Below are 19,585 nucleotides of genomic sequence, written 5' to 3'. Positions count from 1 at the left end.
GAGTGGATATTTTGTAATTCACTGCACGGGCTTCAGCAGGTAAGAGTTCACTGAGTATGCGAGTCTGTGTTTCTGCTGAATTTTCTGTTGAAAAAGAGAGAAATAAATGTATGACAATGACGTTCCATGTCTTGTAGTTTCATTTTGGATCATCTTGACGTTTAATTTACATGAAAATAGTTCACAGCATGCTCCATGATGAGCCGGGGGTATTTTTACTATGTAAGTAAGTAAGTTTTCAAACATTTTCCAGTAACATTAACCCATTTTGAATGGGACCCCAAGGGATCAAAATTAAATAAAAACAACATTTTGAAATAAATACGATTATGACAAGTAAAACACAAATTGTGTAATATGGCCCTTAAATTGTAAAATAAGATATCATTATGAAAAGGATTTCACAGGAAATAGAGTTTTTCACATTTTTTTTTTTTTTTTTTTTTTTTTTAAATCATAATGCATTTTTTCCACAACATCCCTTTTATTTCATAAAATTTTCAGTGTTGTCTGGCACAGATTACTTGAAAAAATAATTTAATTACTGGTTACTGAATATGCCTAAAAAAGTAATCTAGTGACTTTATGGGGAGCATAAAATCGGTTAATGTTACTGTAAAATGTTTGAAAATAATGACAATAAAATAAATTTGGGAAAAGGAGAAAAATGGCTATGAGTGCTCCCATCACATAGCAGCGGGCCGAAGGAGGTGGGGTCAAGGTCAAAATGCAGATCAAAGAGCATGACAAACTCAGAGCCTCATTGGTCAGCTCTTTGATGTCACGTGCTGCATCACCTAAAGTCTACAGCATCCAGCAGGTGTCATTCAGTCAGATGTTGCAGTTGAACGCACGCGACTCATCTGTAGACACGCGACATACTTTGACAAACCTTTCCACCACGGAACACCTAAGATCTCAACTTTTTGCACACACTGAAAGCCTGGGAGGTAAGTTTAATTATCTTATAGTTGTATAGTTTAGTCACCGAGTGATAGAGGCATGCTCACTTGACTGCATGTGATGGAAAAAACTAACCTGAGAAATATCAAATAACGGTGTAAAAAATGCTACGATGCTAGCTTTTACTAACTTTAATTTGTCGCTTTTAGTGAGCTTCGTTCATGTTTGGTTCGTTATGCGTCGTGCCAAGTTGATGCGATGTATTTAAAATTAACGTTTTATCGGTGACATTGTTTGACGGAAAATATTAGTAGTTTCAGCCCGTTTTCAACATCTTTGTTCTTGTTTTGACCTAATTGTGCTTACCATTTAACTGACTGCTATCCGTCATTCACTTTTGTTGGGTCAAAAACAACATTTGGGATATACTGTAGCGTTTTGCTAAAGTTCAGCCGTTAACTGCTAAGATAAATATTTTGCATGCAGGTTGTTATTAAATTCATCATTATCATTAAACTGCTCGTGCTCGACGCCAAATGCGAAGGGAGCTATTTATCCTGTTTTATGTGCAATCATTTGCACAATATTTAACATCTGCAATTATTTTATTTTAACGTTAAAGATGAATTGAGTGGTTCAATCAGCGATGCGTGGTATGGGACACCCCTCTGTTATGCTATGCCGGTGGTACGTTCCATGAAAGTGTATGCGGTTGTTGTTGTTGTTTTTTTTTTTATGGAAAAAATAAACCACCAACAACAATTTAACTTAAACTGACAGAAATCTGGCATTCACCTACCTGGACATCACATTTTGGGTCATGCAGGCTATTTGTTACAAAAAAACAAAAAAAAAAGAAATTAGAAATAACATATTAGTAGAAACTGAATTGATAAGATTAAAATGGTTAAAAAACAGAAATACACTGGTTATTGCTCCCATAACACTTTAAAGTTGCTTGGGGGGAAAAAAAAAAATAAATCATCCCCTACCATTAATAACGATTGACGCCCAATTCATTTTAACTGGGAGGACTACCTGTGAATACCCACCTTTCAGTCTTTTAATCCAGAGGGATGGCAGCGATCACTCATTTCCATAGCTTCTCCCAGTCAAAATGGATTGAACGGCGAGCATCGTCAATGCATGGCAGCCAATGCGTATAATGGAGTGCCGCATACAGTTAGTGTGCTCTGACCTCTTAGGTGAACCTGGTAGATTTTCCACAGCATACTCGATGATTTCTCGTGGCCCACTGTCACTGGTTTATCAAACCACTTTATGTGCCCATCAGGGGTTGCTTATTCATTTTTTTGTGTACTTATTTTCTACAGAATACATAACAGTGTTCTGTGGGTTCAGCAGGCTTGGATATCGACACGGAACTTTTGAGCAACTGCGCCGAGAATATGGTGACCAGCAGGGACATCCATCCTGCCACTGCGGACGCCCTGGACGAGAAGAAAACAAACTCTGCACGCAGAAAAATGTATGTGACTAATTATGCCATTAATGGATTTAGTAATGCAGTTTGACAGACAATAACAACAGACACACTCACGCCTTGTTTATGTTTTCATTTAGGTTTATTTTGAATGAGCTCATTCAAACTGAAAAGGCCTACGTCCGAGACCTACGGGAATGCATTGACGTGAGTTTCTCTTTAAATCCTTTTGTTTGTTATGATTTTTTTTTTTTTTAAGACAATCTCTATAGATAAGTCCATCTATGTTTGGTTTCATGCAGATTTACATGGGGGAGATGTTGACCAAGGAGGAAGAGATCCTTCCAGAAATCGCCAATGCGGAGCATGTCATCTTTGGGAACATTTCAGAGCTGTATGAATTCCATCACAGGTAAGCATTGGCAGAGACTTAACTTAAAATGATTTACATCTTTACACTGAATGGACCAAGCTTAACAAATAGTCTATTCCTGGTCAATTATCACATGTAAAACATTGCCACAAGTTTGTCTGTATGCACTTTTCCACGTCATTGAGTGAGATGTATGCAAACCTTTAACAGCAATGGCCACCGCTCTTTATTTTGATCTATATTAATTGGATTCCTTGTCCTTTCTTTCTTCAGCATCTTTCTGAAAGAGCTGGAAAAATACAAACATGTCCCCGAAGATGTCGGAAAGAGCTTTGTCACATGGGTATGTATATTGCTTCCTAGGTAATCATAATAATCCTGGAAAATGATCGTAAGTAATACTGAGCATTCTTTTTAAATAGGCTGATAAATTCCAGTTGTATGTAGAATACTGCAAGAACAACGAAGAATCCACTCGGCTCATCATGGAGCATGCTTTGAACTATTTTCATGTAAGTTAAATGTCATGATGGTGATCCAAAATGAAACAACAGACACAGAATGTCATTGTCTTACATTCATTTCTCTCTTTCTCATCAGAACATTCAGCAGAAGCACGGACTGGCAAACTCAGTCAACTCCTACCTGCTGAAGCCCGTGCAGAGAATCACAAAATATCCACTCTTGCTAAAGGTAGGGGGAAAAAAACAAGTTTATTATTCAGAAACCAAGATAAATCACAAAAGATACATTCACAACACACTAGATGAAAGCGCTTTAAACCACTGTTCAACTTCACAATTTGAGCTCTGGGAATAATGTCGTAATCCCCTTTTAAGTGTATTTTTACATATTTTAGGATCTGATGGAATGCTGTGAAGAAGGGAAAGCCGAGCTCAAGATGGCCCTGGATGTGACTCTCAGCATTCCCAAGAGAGCCAACGATGCAATGCATCTCTCTGTGCTGGAAGGTGACTGAACATGGGAAAGATAAATTCGCTCATTGTTGAAGTTAAATTTGCTTCCGTTGCTTAATCTCTCTCTTCCTTTAGGATTTGATGAGAGCATCGAGTCCCAAGGCGAGCTGCTCCTCCAGGAGACCTTCCACGTCTGGGATTCAAAGACACCATTCAAAATGGGAAAAAATAGGCAGCTCTTTCTCTTGGAGAAATGCTTGGTGATCTGCAAGGTCGTCAAGGACGACAAGGGGAAGAGCAGGTACACATACAAGAAAAAACTCAATGTAAGTCATCTTTAACACACTTTCTATCGATACAATCTTCTTCTTTTCCTTTCAGGGGTGCCACAGCGAATCAGTTGACTCCATCTAACCCTGTCCTCTGCATCTTCTGCTGTCACTTCAACTACCTTCACGTCCTCTTTAACTTCATCCATAAACCTCCTCTTTGGTCGTCCTCTCGACCTCCTGCCTGGCATATGGGAATCCAGCATCCTTTTGCCAATATACGTGCTATCACATGCCCAAGCCAGCTCAGTCTGGCCTCTGTGACTTTCTCTCCAAATCCTCTAACATGTGCTGTCCCTCTGATATGCTCATTTTGATTAAAGACAGTCATTCCATTTCTTCCTTAGATACACGACATAACGCTGACAGAGCACCTGAAGGGAGACCCAAGCAAGTTTGCTCTTTCGTTGGGCCGACCACATACATCGAGCAAGATTGTTCTGAAGGTTAGACGTTCCTCCTCTCTTCTTTTCCTCCTTCGGTTTGACCAGTGTGAGATTTCCACACACTCCACTAACAGATTATAAGACAGTTTGACATGATGCTGAGCATTTTTGTCCACTTCGACTTTTTTTTCTCCCTTTAACATTGTTCTCTGTGTATGTTATTTTTAGCTTCGACTGTATTTTTTTTCATCAACATGAATAAAAGTTAAAAATCAAGTTTGTTAACTGTAGAAGAACATAAATTTGTTAAAACTACACCGAAAAAAGTGGTTATGTGTTTTATTCAGACTTGTGTGGAAAGACACAGTGAAAATTCTGAAAAGTGGTTGATTTCCAAATAGCCTTAACCTTCGACTGTCTTTCTTCTAAATAGGCTTCCACTTCTGTGACCAAGATGGACTGGATCCAACATATCCGGAAGCTGATACAGGGGCACACCATCCACCTGGGGGAGGCGCTCAAGGAGACGAGGCGTATTCCCAAGAGTCGAAGGTAACCAAGGAAACCTCTATACTATTTAGGGGCTTATTGATATAGGTTAGGCACATCTGTTTTTTGGTCTTCTACTGTTCTCACATTTTCATTTCATTTGTTCAATTTTAATTAGGACTTTTATTTGGATTACTGGATTCTATTTTATGTGCCAAGTTGGGATATATCACTGCTGAACTAAAGGAAATCAAGTGACTTTAACATAGCCTACAGTGGGGAGAACAAGTATTTGATACACTGCCAATGGGAAAACCCATTATTGTATTTGCTGAAAAAAGACTCATGTTTATAATAGGAGGATTTGTTTTTTTTAACTGATATTTATTAAATACTTGGTACAGCGACGGTTTTGGGCCATTACAAAATACATGTTTGTTAATGTGCTAGTACAGCTAATTAATACAAGTATTGTGTATGGTACGTGTGAAATGGCGACTTTGTTTTGCTTCACCCGAGTCATAATTTGATTACGGCTATTGTTACTTGGGAATGGGTTTAAACTTTTGAGATTCGCATTTCATAATGATTTATTACTTGCACATATAACATGTGACTTACTCTCCTCACTGGTATAAAGTCGGAATAGATTAAAAACAGAATTTTTGTGTTTTTGCTTGTTTTTTTTAGGAATGAAAAACATCATGAAGTTGAAGGTGAAAGAAAGATTGAGGCCTGCTACATTGGAGGACCTTGGCTATTACCCGGCACAAAGAAAAGTGGGGTTCTCAAAGTGACGTACATATAGCAACTTACAAAAACTTGCACACATTGACAAGGTTCTTGTAAAAAAAAAAAAAAAAAAAAAAAAAAAAGGACTATTTCAAATTGTCAAGTTTTAATATATGTATATACTGTATATAATTTGTGTTGGGGTTTTTTTGTTGGTTTTTTTACATGTTTTAAAAAATTATTTCTTGTATATAGTTGGATACAGTTATGTATTTCGCAAAATAAAATGTCAATGTTCTTTGCACGGAATGCCTTTGTGCTTGTTTAAAAATGATTTAAATACATGTGTTTTTGCGGGCTTGAATTGGTAGAAGAAATGAGGATTTGGTACTTCAGGGTTTTCCTCTAAAGCTTTTGATGCATTAAACACCACTCCTCAAAAAAAGGTAACGTATCACTGCCATAAATATTTAAAAATGTCCAAATACAAAGATGTCTCCCTTTTGAACATTTTAATGAGAGTTTATCAAGGTAAAATGAAGTTCTTTCCTACACGTTTAAGAGGTTGTGAGCTGCAAATTTGGTTGTAGCATATGTGTTGAGTTCTGTTACCATAAGTGCTTTTTTTTCGTTTATGTGTGAATGCGTGTATTATTGTGGTCCACTTGGGGTCGCCATCCTCCCAGAAACTCGGCCTGTCTCAAAACCGTTAAAACTCGGGATAAAAAATGCTCCCGTCACGCAATACATGTAATGTTAATAAAAATTAAATTAACAAAATTTAAATGAATAAAAATATAAATAGACGATGGTTATGGTAAAAACAAGTAAGAGTGGATTTTTGTCATTGTACTCACCTCAATCTATCGATGGCGATGGACGTCCAGTTCATGTAAACCAGAGGATAAACAGTCTGAAATAATTTGTATCCCCCTCTATCTTTGTCTATGATAAAAGAAACTTGTGCAAAATAACAGTGATGATGGAGTACTATCTTAGGTACTTGTAAAATAAATAATATAATAGTCAGACTTCAATTGTCCATTTGGAGGCAGTACAAATTTAGGTAGAGGGGGTAAACAGTCTGAAATAATGTGTACCCCCCCATATATTTGTCTATAAGAAACGTGTTCATAATAACAGTGGTGATAGAGTACACTTTAAAAAACGATTTTTGTATGTAGTAATTATGATCCGTAGAAATTGTATAAATTCTCAAAGTATTTAAGTAAGCAAGTGAACTGTATTAAATTGGTTAAAATTAACTCTCTTTACCCAATTATGATCAGTAAACACTTCAACTTAAACAAACAAGATCTTATCTACCTGTATGAGCCTGTATGTGTCTATTACCCAGGAATTCCACTTGGCCCGTGCGTGCATTGCGCGTGCGCTGCGCTCAGGGCTCAAATACACCAGATGCATGATCGTTCTGGTCCGACTCCGGTAAAAAATAGCGCCGGAGCCAATCCGTTCCTATTATATCCTATTGTTCATCCAGTTCGGAATGCTATTTTGGGCTTCATGCGATCTCATTCTTTGCCCCAAGAGGTGCTAACCAGGTTTTTCAAGCATCCATGTACAATAATGCCTTCATTTCCTGGGTCAATAGAGGTGTTTGCAGGCTTAGGGACCTTTTACATTGATGACACATTTGCGACACATGAACAACTCGTGACAAAATTTGATATTCCTCGGAATAATTTCTTTAGGTTTTGCTAATAATAATAATAATAAATAATAATACAGTCGTCCTGGTCCTTTTGCAGAAAAACAGCTTCAAAGCATGATGTTTCCACCCCATGCTTCACAGTGGGTATGGTGTTCTTCGGATGCAATTCAGTATTCTTTCTCCTCCAAACACGAGAACCTGTGTTTCTACCAAAAAGTTCTATTTTGGTTTCATCTGACCATAACACATTCTCCCAGTCCTCCTCCGGATCATCCAAATGCTCTCTAGCGAACCGCAGACAGGCCTGGACGTGTACTGGCTTCCATCCTCGTCGCCAATAATCTGTTGCGTACAGATTGAAAGTTCTTATAAGTTTCCTCAGGTGAAGAACGACAAGAAAATATGTGCGGTGAACGACCAGCGTCTTCTTTATTTGCAGCCACTCTGCTTAACAGTCGGGTACAACGAAACAACCACTTGTTAACATGCCCACGTGAACAAGGCGACCTCTACAGCAGATGAGACAGTATGACACCCTTTTTTAAGCATCACCTGTTCTTGGGTTTTCAAACACCACAGCTCCTCCCCTGTAGCTTGAAATACGTTTGTCTTTTTAGTTTTACCATACATTAACAATAACAAAAAAATATCAACCTGTTGGCACAAAACAATAAATTTGCAATCACACAGAGTTTATAAAATACAGCAAACTCGCTTACTACTACAAGTCTAAACGATCCGGCAGACTGACATTTCTTTTAGGCCGAACAATACGTTCAGGACTCGCAGCTGGAGTAGGTGCCTTAGGGCTAGAGCTCTGGGTTTCTTCAGGCTCAACCTCAGTTTGATTATTGTTCAGTAATCTCATCACCTTCATCAAACTGAATGACCCATTGTCCATCAGTTCCACTTGAAGAATTCTCTGGTAATCCATTCTTTGTTTTTGCATCCAACATTTGATTTACATGCCTTTTAACAGTTTTTCCAAACACAGAAAGTGAAACCAAATATGTCACTGGACCCAAAACCTCTGTAATCACACCATCAACCCACCTCCCTCCTTCCCTGTAGTTTCTTACCAGAACATTTTGTCCCACAGAGAAAACCCGGAGTTTTTTCTTAACAGTAGTAGAACTCAAAGCTCTGTTCGGCTGAATGAATTAAGGCACATTTGGTTGAACCAGTGAAATTCTAGTGCGAATCTGTCTCTTCAAGAATAGCTCGGCTGGCGTTTTCTTGGTTGTTGTGTGCGGCATGTTTCGGTAACTGAACAAAGAATTGGCAATACAATGTTGTAAAGTCATGTTACCTTGAGCTTATGACCTTTTAAAGTTTTGAACCAACCACTCAGCTAAACCATTTGAGGTGGGATGATAAGCTGGTGATTTAATATGTTTAACGGCATTCAGGGCAAGGAAAGCCTCAAATTTACTTGAAGTAAATTGTGGCCCATTGTCAGACACAATCTCTTTTGGTAACCCATAAGATGCAAACAGATCTCTCAAAACTTCAATTGTTCTGTTGGCTGTAGTAGTTTGCATGTGGATTATTTCTGGCCAACGAGCGTAAGCGTCCATTACCACCAAAAACATCTGCTTATTTACCTCTGCAAAATCAACATGCATACGCTCCCATGGACATGATGCCCATTTCCATGTATGTACAGGTGCTGTGGCTGGCATGCTATGCTGTTGTTTACAAATGTCACATTGATTGGCTATCATTTCGATATCATCATCAGATAAAGATAGATAAAGCTTTCATCTTAACCATTCCCCAGTGGCTTTCATGCAACTCTGATAATAATCTGCTTTTCAGTTTTGCTGGGATAACCACTCTGAAACCCCAATGTATACAGTCATTTTCAACAGTTAAGTCAAACTTGCGTTTTACAAATGGCTGTAACAACTCATGAGGAATGTATTTTGGCCACCCAGTCATCACATAATGTTTAACTTTTGAGAGCACTGGGTCTCTGTCTGTTTCCTGAGCAACATCTTTTGTTGTGATTGGTAGGCAGTCTAAATAAGACACTCTGAAAATCGGATTTGACTTTGGAAAGCTCTTGTCAACAATTGGCAATCGAGATAACACATCTGCATTTCCATGTTGTCCCAAAGGTTTGTACTGTATCGCATAAGTATAAGCGGCCAATATGAGAGTCCACCTCTGTATCAGGTACTCCCGTTTTCGGACCTAAAATCTTCAGTAGGGGTTTGTGATCTGTTACCAAAGTAAACGTACGACCAAACAGATACTCATGAAATTTGATCACTCCAAAAACCAAGCCTATTGCTTCCTTTTCAATTTGTGAGTAGTTTTCCTCTGCTTTGGTTAACATACGAGCAGCAAAGACGATTGGTTTTTCACTACCATCTGTCATTTTGTGTGAAATCACTGCACCTATCCCTACAGGTGACGCAACTAGTATGAGTGGCAGGTCTGGGCTATAATGCACAAGCACTTTGCTTGAGAGTAACTGCTTTTTAGCGTTTTCAAATGCTTTTTGGCATGATCCTGACCACTCCCATTTGACATCTTTCTGTAGTAATCCTGTCATTGGTGCGATTATGGTTGATAAGTTATGAATAAACTTGCCATAATAACTCAACAGTGACAAGAATGACTTTAGTTCAGTTGTATTAGCGGGCACGGCTACGTTCGCTATCGTCCCACATTTCTCTTGGATATGGTGTATACCCTCCGCATCAATTACATGTCCTAAATAAGACACACTGTGCTGAAAGAATGCACATTTCTCTCTTGTTACCTTGAGTTTGTGGTTTTTTAATCTTTTTAAAACCTCTTCCAAATGTGTCATATGTGTTTCGTTGTCCTTTCCAGTAATCAGAATATCATCTGAATAACAAATGACACCATCCATGCCTTGTAGCACTTGATCCATTAACTTTTGAAATATGGCAGGAGCACTAGCAACACCATATGGAAGTCTGTTCACTTGATATAGTCCCTTATGAGTGTTTATGGTTAAATACTGTTTGGAACTATCTTCCAGCTCTACTTGCTGGTACGCTTGTCAAGTTTAGTAAATGTCTCACCTCCTGCTAGTTTTGTGAATAAATCTCTTGCTTTGGGAATGGGATACTGGTCTACTTCAAGCCATGGGTTCATAGACACTTTGTAATCCCCACAAATCCTGACTGTCTGATCCATTTTTGAAATGTTTACTGTCGGTGCCGCCCATTCACTATAACTGGCAGGTGTAATAACTCCATCAGCTTCCACTTTACTTAGTTGCACTTCTACCGCTTCTCTGAGAGCACAAGGCACTGGCCGTGATTTACAAAACTTTGGAATTGCACCTGGCACCACGTGTAGTTTTGCTTTGATTCCTTTCACTTTACCCAAGCAGGGCTCAAACACTTCTGTGTATTTATCACAAAGTTCTTCAAAACTCTGGGGTGCCACCCGGTTTACACATGACCAATCAAATTTTAACATTTTCATCCAGTCTCTTCCCAATAACGCTGGACCATTACCTTCAACCACGAGCAAGGGAAGTACGCAAGTGATCTTATTGCATTTAACTGTCACAGAAATACTCCCTTTTAGTCTCAGTGATTGCTTATTGTATGTTCTCCGAATACAGTTTGATGGCATTAATTTTTGCTTTCGGAACCTGCGTTTATACAGACTTTCTGAAATCACCGACACAGCTGCCCCTGTATCTACCTCCATTTTTAACCTTTTATCATTCACCCTTAGGTACACATTATAAGGTTTTACAATGTCACTTTCAGAGTCAATGTCCTCACCATCAGCTTTTACTGAGAAAAGATCTACATCGCTGATGTTACCTGCCCGGTACTCCGCAACAAATCCTGATTCGGGCTCGGCCGTCTCCTTCAGGCTTTGAGGCTGTGAGTTAGCTGGTGTGATGATTCTCTGAAGTCTTGACTTGGGCTGGCTGCTCCTCCGGTGGTCTGGTCTGCTCGGTCCAGGACTTGTCCACTTCATCGTGTTCCTTGCTGTTCCTCGGCTCTGTCCTGGCATCCAGGTGTTTTGTCCACTTTGTCAGCTTGTCCTTTTTTTCTTGATGTTGGGACCTGCATACTTTGGCGATGTGCCCTTTCTTCTTACACAGCCTGCAGTCAATGTCTTTAAACCTGCACTCAGATGGCAAGTGTCCTTGTCCTGCACATCGGTAGCACGGTTTTCCACGCTCTTCTTTCTTCGCAAGGCTCGTCCTGGAGATAGTATTTGCTTTGTATGATTTCTGGGACCACTGTTGGGCATTTTGTTTCGTTACCTCATAAGCCAGTCCCATATCTTATGCTGCTGCAAGGGTTAAGTCTTTAGTGTGAGCCAAATTCAGCAAACGATCACGTAGCTCAGCACTCTTCACTCCACACACAAATCTATCTCAGAGAGCATCATCCAGAAAAGTCCCCAATTTGCATGTGGCAGCCAACTTTCTTAGCTTTGCCATGCACTCACTTATGGATTCATCTTCCCGCTGGTTTCTTTTATTAAACTTGTATCTTTCTGCAATAAAGTTTGTCTTCGGCACAAAGTGTGTTCGCATGAGCTCAATTAGCTCTTGTGATTTCTTTTCTGCTGGCTTCCACGGTGCGCACAAGTCCATTAGCAGCGTGTGGTTCTTTTTCACCACCATGGTCAAAAACACTGCTCTTGCTCGGCCATCGTCTATTTTCAAGTCATTTGCCACGAAAAACTGCTCTAGCCTTTCCAAATAGGCCTCAAAGCTTTCTTCATTTTCATGAAAGGCGAGGTATTCACCTTTACCGAACGCTGTCGCCATCTTGACAAGCACTTTCTTTTTTTCTCGTCTAAACGGAGTTTACTTCATTAAGAAACTCTTTCTACCAAGAGGAAAATCCCATCCTCATCACCAATAATCTGTTGTGTAAAGATTGAAAGTTCATATAAGTTTCCTCAGGTGAAGAACGACAAGAAAATATGTGCGGTGAATGACCAGCGTCTTCTTTATTTGCAGCCACTCTGCTCAACAGTCGGGTACAACGAAACAACCACTGTTAACTAAGGTTGAGAGCGATAAACCGATACGACCAGATATCCGGGTTAACAGGTGAGAGATACGGCTGTATCGTTAGTAAAGTTACCATTCGACAGTAATTAGCCATTAAATATTCAATAACCGATAGTAGAGATAGAATTCAGCTATCGCGAGCACAAGAATCGGCTTCTAATGCCTAGTTCAATGCATTGCTTAATGGGATGATAATTTAGCTTTTACTTCACATGCTGCGCTTGTGTCATTCTCCACACAGCGCACTTAGATTGAGACCGCACGCATGATATAATATGGACAAGCACAACTCACGGTCGTGGGTGCCTCAACTTCCCATGCATTTTGGCCGAACCGCTACTAGTCGCCGTCATTACCCGATTGTCAAGGACGTGTCATAACAACGCGAGAGCTAACAAAACCACTGTAACGCACGCTCCGTAGCGTTTTCTTCACAGCCCAAAACGAAACTAGTCGTGGCAACGAAGCAACATGCTAAAACAATGGACAGTTTGAGCACCGACACCAGTGACGTGCAGCAATTGATTTTTAACGCACCCAAGAAAAACAAAAGTCGGACTTTGAAGTGAGGAAGGCAGCCAGATCTGTTCACATGGGACAGAGCTAGTGTGAAGTGTGGAGCGGTACAGAGATCGTGAGTTTTTAACCCTGAAAAATAACCCACTACCATGGTGGAAAGGGCAGCACGATCCTCTGGAGATTTTTTTCCCCACGAAACGCAGTCTACTTAAACATGAACACGCGGATTAGTTGATCTTTCTCAAGAAAAAAATCTGCCCTTCAAAAAAGATATGGACAGTGATGAGGAATAAAAAAAATGTGGAAGCACAGGCATAAGTGAAAGACTCTGCTGTGTATAAGGTTAAAGTAATGATTATTGACCTGTCTGTCTAAAATGCCATGTTTTTTATTCCCCCAATTATACCAGTGGTAAAGCATAATTTATTATTTATTTATGATAACATTGCAGGTTTAATTCTTTTTTTCAGGTTCGCATCAACGTAAAAAAAATGATAATTAGGTGCGATTACAGCAGGGGTGGGCAAACTATTCCACAAAGGGCCGCAGTGGGTGCGGGTTTTTGTTGCAACCCATTAAGAGGACACATTTTCACCAATCTGCTATTTTACAAGCGCAATCCGTCGATTGCAGTCAGGTGCTTCTCATTTCTGCTGAAACCTCATTGGTTATACTATCTGTGCTGGGTCAGTTGGAACAAAGACCAGGACCCACTGCGGCCCTCGAGGACCGGTTTGCCCACCCCTGGATTACAGCAATGACACAAACGGTTAGCATGTGTTCGCTAGCATTAGCACATCGTTCAAACAACCAAACAACTGGCTCTAAGTTAGGGTGACCAAACGTCCTCTTTTGCCCGGACATGTCCACCTTTCACGTCGTGTCCTCGTCATCTGGCCGGGTTTTATAAATTCATGAAAATGTCCGTTTTTTATGATTTTTCACGGGACCAATTTGAAGAGAATCCCCCCGGCCGCTGGGGGGCAGCGCTTGCCTGCGTTGTCGTGGCTCCTACTAGTAGGGGCGGGAGAAGGAGTACAGTTTACCCCTTGTATTATGGGGCATTACCGCCATCTACTGGGTTGACGGTTTGGCAGGAGAACAGGCAGTGACAGACTACAATAAGGTGTAGTTTGAAGAGACGTTTATATAGCTCCGTGCACCTTTCTGTATGTTTATCTTCTGTTAATGTCGCTCATGTGTCTTCTGTTATATATTAGCTATACAATATATAAGATGTGGTATGTTGTATTAGTCTTGTATTAATTGTTCTGCGTTCGTGTATTTGGTTGAATGTTAGTATTATATTCTAACTGGGAGCGCCTGCACAGATGTTAAGTTTTTTACGATAAATACGTATATATGTAATGGCAACTGTTGACTTCTGTCGGAGTTTATTACTGGCGTGATCTGTAAAATCCCGTTTGGTGTCGCATCGTTGTGCTACAGATGATTGTAAACTTATATAGCAAAGTTTGATTTCGCCTCGTCTCCCGGTACTTGATCAGTGAGCTAACTAAGCCTCACTACGCATTATGGGAAACGTAGTTTTGAACTGCTGCGTTTGGAAACATGATAACTTTGTTTGAATAGTTTGTCAGTTTATTTTAGTTATTGTTTGCGTGCAATCTAGAACATTGAATGAGAATAAAAATTGATTGGAGATAACAATTTCTCAATGACAATTGTCGTAATAATAATTTATAAAAATGTTTATGTGGCACAAGCCTACTGTGTGTCTGTATTGACTGTACTATATTTCCACGGGTCTGCATGATTTTTTTTTTGGTCATTATTATTATTATGATTTTTTTATTTTTTTTGATTTTTTTTTTGTTTGTTTGTAAAAATAAAGCCTGTTGAGTAAAAAACGTATTTCCATATAGTTTGTAATATATACTAAAACTATATGGCTTTTTTTTTTTTTTTTTTTTTTTTAATAAAACTGAATTTTTCTGTCCAGACGGAGGAGGCACACTTTAAATATATTAAAGTGATATAGGCATCTTTGAGTGAACTTCGAGTAAAATTCAAGTATCTCGAGACCGGGCAAAGTGTCCTCTTTTTTGGAAATCAAAATATGGTCACCCTACTCTAAGTGTCCGATCGCGGGTGGAAAACACACAACAACAACAACAGAAAAGATCCACACAGGCATTGCCTCTGTAGAGATATTTTACAAGCGTAAACAACGAACGTAGGTTCGCAGTCTCTCTCTCTCTCTCAATTTATAGTCCGAAAAATAACGAAACATTGTATGAACTCTGCTTACATATTTAATGGTGTGATTTCAACCTTGAGGAAGAATTTCTTTTCCTTCAGGTGTTTACTGATCATGGAAGTCACATGATCCATTTGACCGCTGGAGCCAGGTTTGTCTGTTACGCCGCACCAGTCCTCAGTCCTCTCGTACTCCTCCCCCAGGCTTTCCAGCAGACGACACACTTGCAGGTGGAAAATAAGTATGATTGTGAATATAACGTGAATATCGTTTGAATGAACCAAGCATTTTAAGGGGGAGACATTTCCAAAACTGTCTACCTACCTGTGCCCAGGTCTTGTGGAAAGCCAGAGAGGCGATGACCACTTTGCGTTTGCTGTCTGGTTGTTGTTATAGTAATCGAGGGAAATTGATGAAAACACCAATTGACGACAATAGAAATCTAATCCATTTCAACTGTTAAAAGGGATTGGACGTCACATTCACGTTAAGCAAACCCAAGCAACGCTGGGCCATACTGCTATACAGACCCGTGCGGTCCATAAGGCCAGGTAGGCAAAATGCCTAGGGGCATCGCAGAGTCCAAAAGGGCGTCAAGAAAAATGTTAAAATAAAAATTGATGATAGCAGTATTCAAAAAAATTATACAAGACAATAAAACAAAACAACAACAAAACATATCATATTAAGTCTTTAAATAATAATGAAATAATTTTTTCTACTTGTCTTCTGCCCATTTCACTGTTTCCTGTGTTGCGGTAATTTTACCACAGACTGTAGTCTCAATCCCCCACCCCCCGGTAGACCAGCGAGCTCCCTGAAGGTGCTATTTTTAGCCTCCGCCATTCAGCGACATGACGAGTCGACGTCATGAAAAAACAAAACCCTCCTGTCGCATCTGAGAAAAAAGAAGAAAGGAGTATACTGTAAACGTGAAGAGAGGTTTGTTGTGATGAAAACTTATTTCAACTGTGAAAACACGTTTATGTTGCGCAAGGGCGTAGGTTTGCATAGGGACGGTAGGGACATAACACTAGCTTTTAGGATGCTCAAATTGTCCCTACCAAAATTCTTATATAGGTAATATAGATTGTCTTCCCATATGTTGTAAGGATAGAATTGACCCTACCATTGTTAAGTGAACTATTTCAAACTTACATTTACCCCATTTCACTTGCTGAATGTGCCGGTCCATTCCCCCCCCCCCTCAAACGCACGTTTCATTGGCTGATGACTTGACCCACCCCCGACAAACACACGCACACTCACACAACCCCAACAGAAATACATTCAAAAGACATGCCGCCTCCTCCACCCGCTTCGAAGAGGAGGATAGTAAAAAAATTTTTTTTTCTTTTTCGGCTAGCAGCAGCCACTGTAAATGATTTAAAAAAGACGCCAATGTTGTGGAGGTAGGGAACACACCACTAATTTTGCTACTGAAAGGCCGACCTGCATCAGAGTTAGCATAACATTAAACTGTGTGAACTTGCTAACCGGCAAAACTCGAGTAGGAAGCTGCTTAGAGAGAAGTGTCCTTCTGTTTGTGTTTCCTACAGTTAACCTTAATTAAACTGTGAGAAATGTAGTGAACTCTGCTGGAAACTATAGAACTAGAAAAACGTGAGCAAAAAGCTGCTTAGAGAGAGAGGGGTGCTGCATAACCTCATATGTTAATCACACAACAAACAACATAATCATAATTAACTACATACATTTAAAAAAAAATTTATAATAAAATTTTTGGGGGGGAGGGGGGTGCCGTGAGCAAAACACACTAGCGTTGCGATCGACTGGTCGATCGTGATCGACATAATGAGCACCCCCGATTTAGCATATCAATTAATTAGGTTCATATTGGTGATAAATGTAGCCCTGACACCGGTTGACCTAATCTGTTTGGTCTGATTAATGTCCAAACCCGAGCATAAAGTTTACATGCAGGTTATGCTGTTATATTGTCCCTACCAATGTTGAGACCAAACCTACGCCCTTGACTTAGCCCAATTGCAAGCTAGCGGTTTACATACAGTTTATATGACGTACTGCTCAAGCTAAATTATACTGTACTTGTACTACTATTAGCCAGGTCTGTTGTTTTAGAAATATTTTCAATATTCAACAAGCTGTGGATTAGTTTCAGTTAAATTTCCTCCCCCTCCAATTTTATAGAAAGTTAGTGTATTGGGGACAAAAATTGTGTCTTTCTGATTTTCATGTGATATGAAGTATTTTTAACTTGTGTTAAATTTTGTCATTAAACATGCCTTGTCTAAAAGTGCCAAGGTTAATTAAATAAATATACCATTGAATATGCAAACATTTGTTACTAAAGTTGTCATTAATTCATTAAAATGGCAATTGCGTTCATGAAGAATAATATTCAATTAAATTATTATATATTATTAAATTCATTATTATTGGATGGCCTTGTGTAGTTGCAGTGCTTCATGAATTTATTTTATTTTTCAGCTTTTCTCGTCAAAGATAGTGGCCGGATCCTAGCATCTGATAGAGCCAGGTACAGTAGGCTAAAAGAATTTAAGCGCTATTATGGTTATATCATGCTGGTTTCACAATTAAACAGCTATTTGACTAATATAGTGTAACAATCCACTTTCTTCTCCTTGTAGATGCTCCTCTGAAATATTTTCCTTCCACCTCCGTACATCCCAGGTCATCTTTTACAGCCAACTTATCCACATCAGCACCAAGCTCACCAAGTCCAGTACCTTCCCACACACAAACTTGCAGTGGAGAAAGAAGTGCACCTTCCAAAACAGCTATCATATGTGTAATAGATGCTGTTGCATCAGTGAAGACAAGGTAAATAAGGTTATAGGTCAAGGTTAAAAAAAAGTTGCTTTTTAAAGTGTTCTGTGTGTGTTTACAGTGGGGCAAATAAGTATTTAGTCAACCACTAATTGTGCAAGTTCTCCCACTTGAAAATATTAGAGAGGCCTGTAATTGTCAACATGGGTAAACCTCAACCATGAGAGACAGAATGTGGGGGGAAAAAAAACTAGAAAATCGCATTGTTTGATTTTTCAAGAATTTATTTGCAAATCATGGTGGAAAATAAGTATTTGGTCAATACCAAAAGTTCATCTCAATACTTTGTTATGTACCCTTTGTTGGCAATAACGGAGGCCAAACATTTTCTGTAACTCCTCACAAGCTTTTCACACCTACAATTTTGTCTCTGGTGTCCTTCGACAGCTCTTTGGTCTTGGCCGTAGTGGAGTTTGGAGTGTGACTAACTGAGCTTGTGGATAGGTGTCTTTTATACCGATAATGAGTTAAAACAGGTGCCATTAATACAGGTAATGAGTGGAGCCTCGTTAGAAGTTAGACCTCTTTAACAGCCAGAAATCTTGCTTGTTTGTAGGTGACCAAATACTTATATTCCACCAGTATTTACAAATAAATGATTTAAAAATCAAACAATGTGATCCCCCCCCCCCCTCACATTATGTCTCTCATGGTTGAGGTTTACCCATGTTGACAGTTACAGGCCTCTCTAATCTTTCAAGTAGGAGAACTTGCACAATCGGTGGTTGACTAAATACTTATTTGCCCCACTGTATATGACCCAAAAAAAAAAAAAAGAATTTGTAAAAAAAAAATATATATATATATCCTGTAAAATATTGTGCTGTGTGAAAAAGGCATTATGAAATTAAAAAAAAAAATGTCAAAAACGCTTTTTATTTCGTAAAATCTTTTTCATTACAATATTACCTTATTTTACTATTTTAGGGCCATATTACACAATTTGTTATTCATCATAATCGTATGTATTTTAATTTGGACCCTTTTGGGGTTTCATCCAAAATAGGTTAACGTTACTGTAAAATATTTGAAAACTTGTTAATAATGACAAGTAAAATAAATTTGGGGGAAGGAGAAAATGGCTTCAAGTGCTCCCATCACATACCTGAAGGAGGTGGGGTTAAGGTCAAAATAGAGATGAAAGAGCATGACAAACTAAGATCCTCATTGGTCAGCTCTTTGATGTCACGTGCACCATCACCTACAGTCCTACAGCATCCAGCAGATGTCATTCAGTCAGATGTTGCAGTTGACCGCGCGCGACTCATCTGGAAACACACGACTCACTTTGACAAACCTTTCTACCACGGAACACCTCGCATATCAATTTTTGCACATCCTGAAAGCCTGTGAGGTAAGTTTGATTAACTTATATGGTTGTATAGTTTGGTCGCCGAGTGTTATAGGCATGCTCATTTGAGTGCGGGTGATGAAAAAAAACTAAACTGAGAAATATTTAAAAAAAAAAATTTTAAAAAAAAAACGGTGTAAAAGAATGCTAGGATGCTAGCTTTTACTAACTTTTAATTTGTCGCTTTTAGTGAGCTTCGTTCATGTTTGGTTCGTTATGCGTCGTGCCACGTTGTTGCGATGTATTTAAAATTAACGTTTTAACGGAAAATATTAGTAGTTACAGCCCGTTTTCAACATCTTTGTTCTTGTATTTACTAATTGTGCTTACCATTTAACTGACTGGTACCCGTCATTCACTTTTGTTGGGTCGAAAACAACATTTG

The 19,585-nt window shown here is 39.1% G+C and overlaps 1 protein-coding gene and 1 long non-coding RNA gene across 2 annotated transcripts; one reads left to right on the top strand and one right to left on the bottom strand.

Annotated features, from left to right (window-relative positions):
* Positions 1-727: 727 nt before the first annotated feature.
* Positions 728-5,779, top strand: LOC130926864 (triple functional domain protein-like). The gene is made up of 12 exons (XM_057852152.1): positions 728-950; positions 2,269-2,392; positions 2,488-2,554; positions 2,650-2,759; positions 2,994-3,063; positions 3,143-3,232; positions 3,321-3,413; positions 3,580-3,691; positions 3,773-3,963; positions 4,314-4,412; positions 4,786-4,904; positions 5,532-5,779. Exons 1-12 carry the CDS (start codon positions 728-730, stop codon positions 5,647-5,649), a joined length of 1,416 nt encoding a protein of 471 aa, XP_057708135.1. The 3' UTR covers positions 5,650-5,779.
* Positions 5,780-15,085: 9,306 nt separating this feature from the next.
* On the bottom strand, positions 15,086-19,239 carry LOC130927359 (uncharacterized). Its single transcript, XR_009066394.1, has 3 exons — positions 18,955-19,239; positions 15,342-15,915; positions 15,086-15,240 (listed from the first exon to the last, which is right to left on the bottom strand). It is a non-coding gene; the product is annotated as an uncharacterized LOC130927359 (long non-coding RNA).
* Positions 19,240-19,585: the final 346 nt, after the last annotated feature.

The sequence above is a fragment of the Corythoichthys intestinalis genome, chromosome 12 (assembly GCF_030265065.1).
Source record: "Corythoichthys intestinalis isolate RoL2023-P3 chromosome 12, ASM3026506v1, whole genome shotgun sequence".
In the NCBI taxonomy this organism is placed as follows: Eukaryota; Metazoa; Chordata; class Actinopteri; order Syngnathiformes; family Syngnathidae; genus Corythoichthys; species Corythoichthys intestinalis.
The sequence above is the reverse complement of the archived record's forward strand: the minus strand, read 5'-3'. Positions and strand labels throughout refer to the sequence as shown.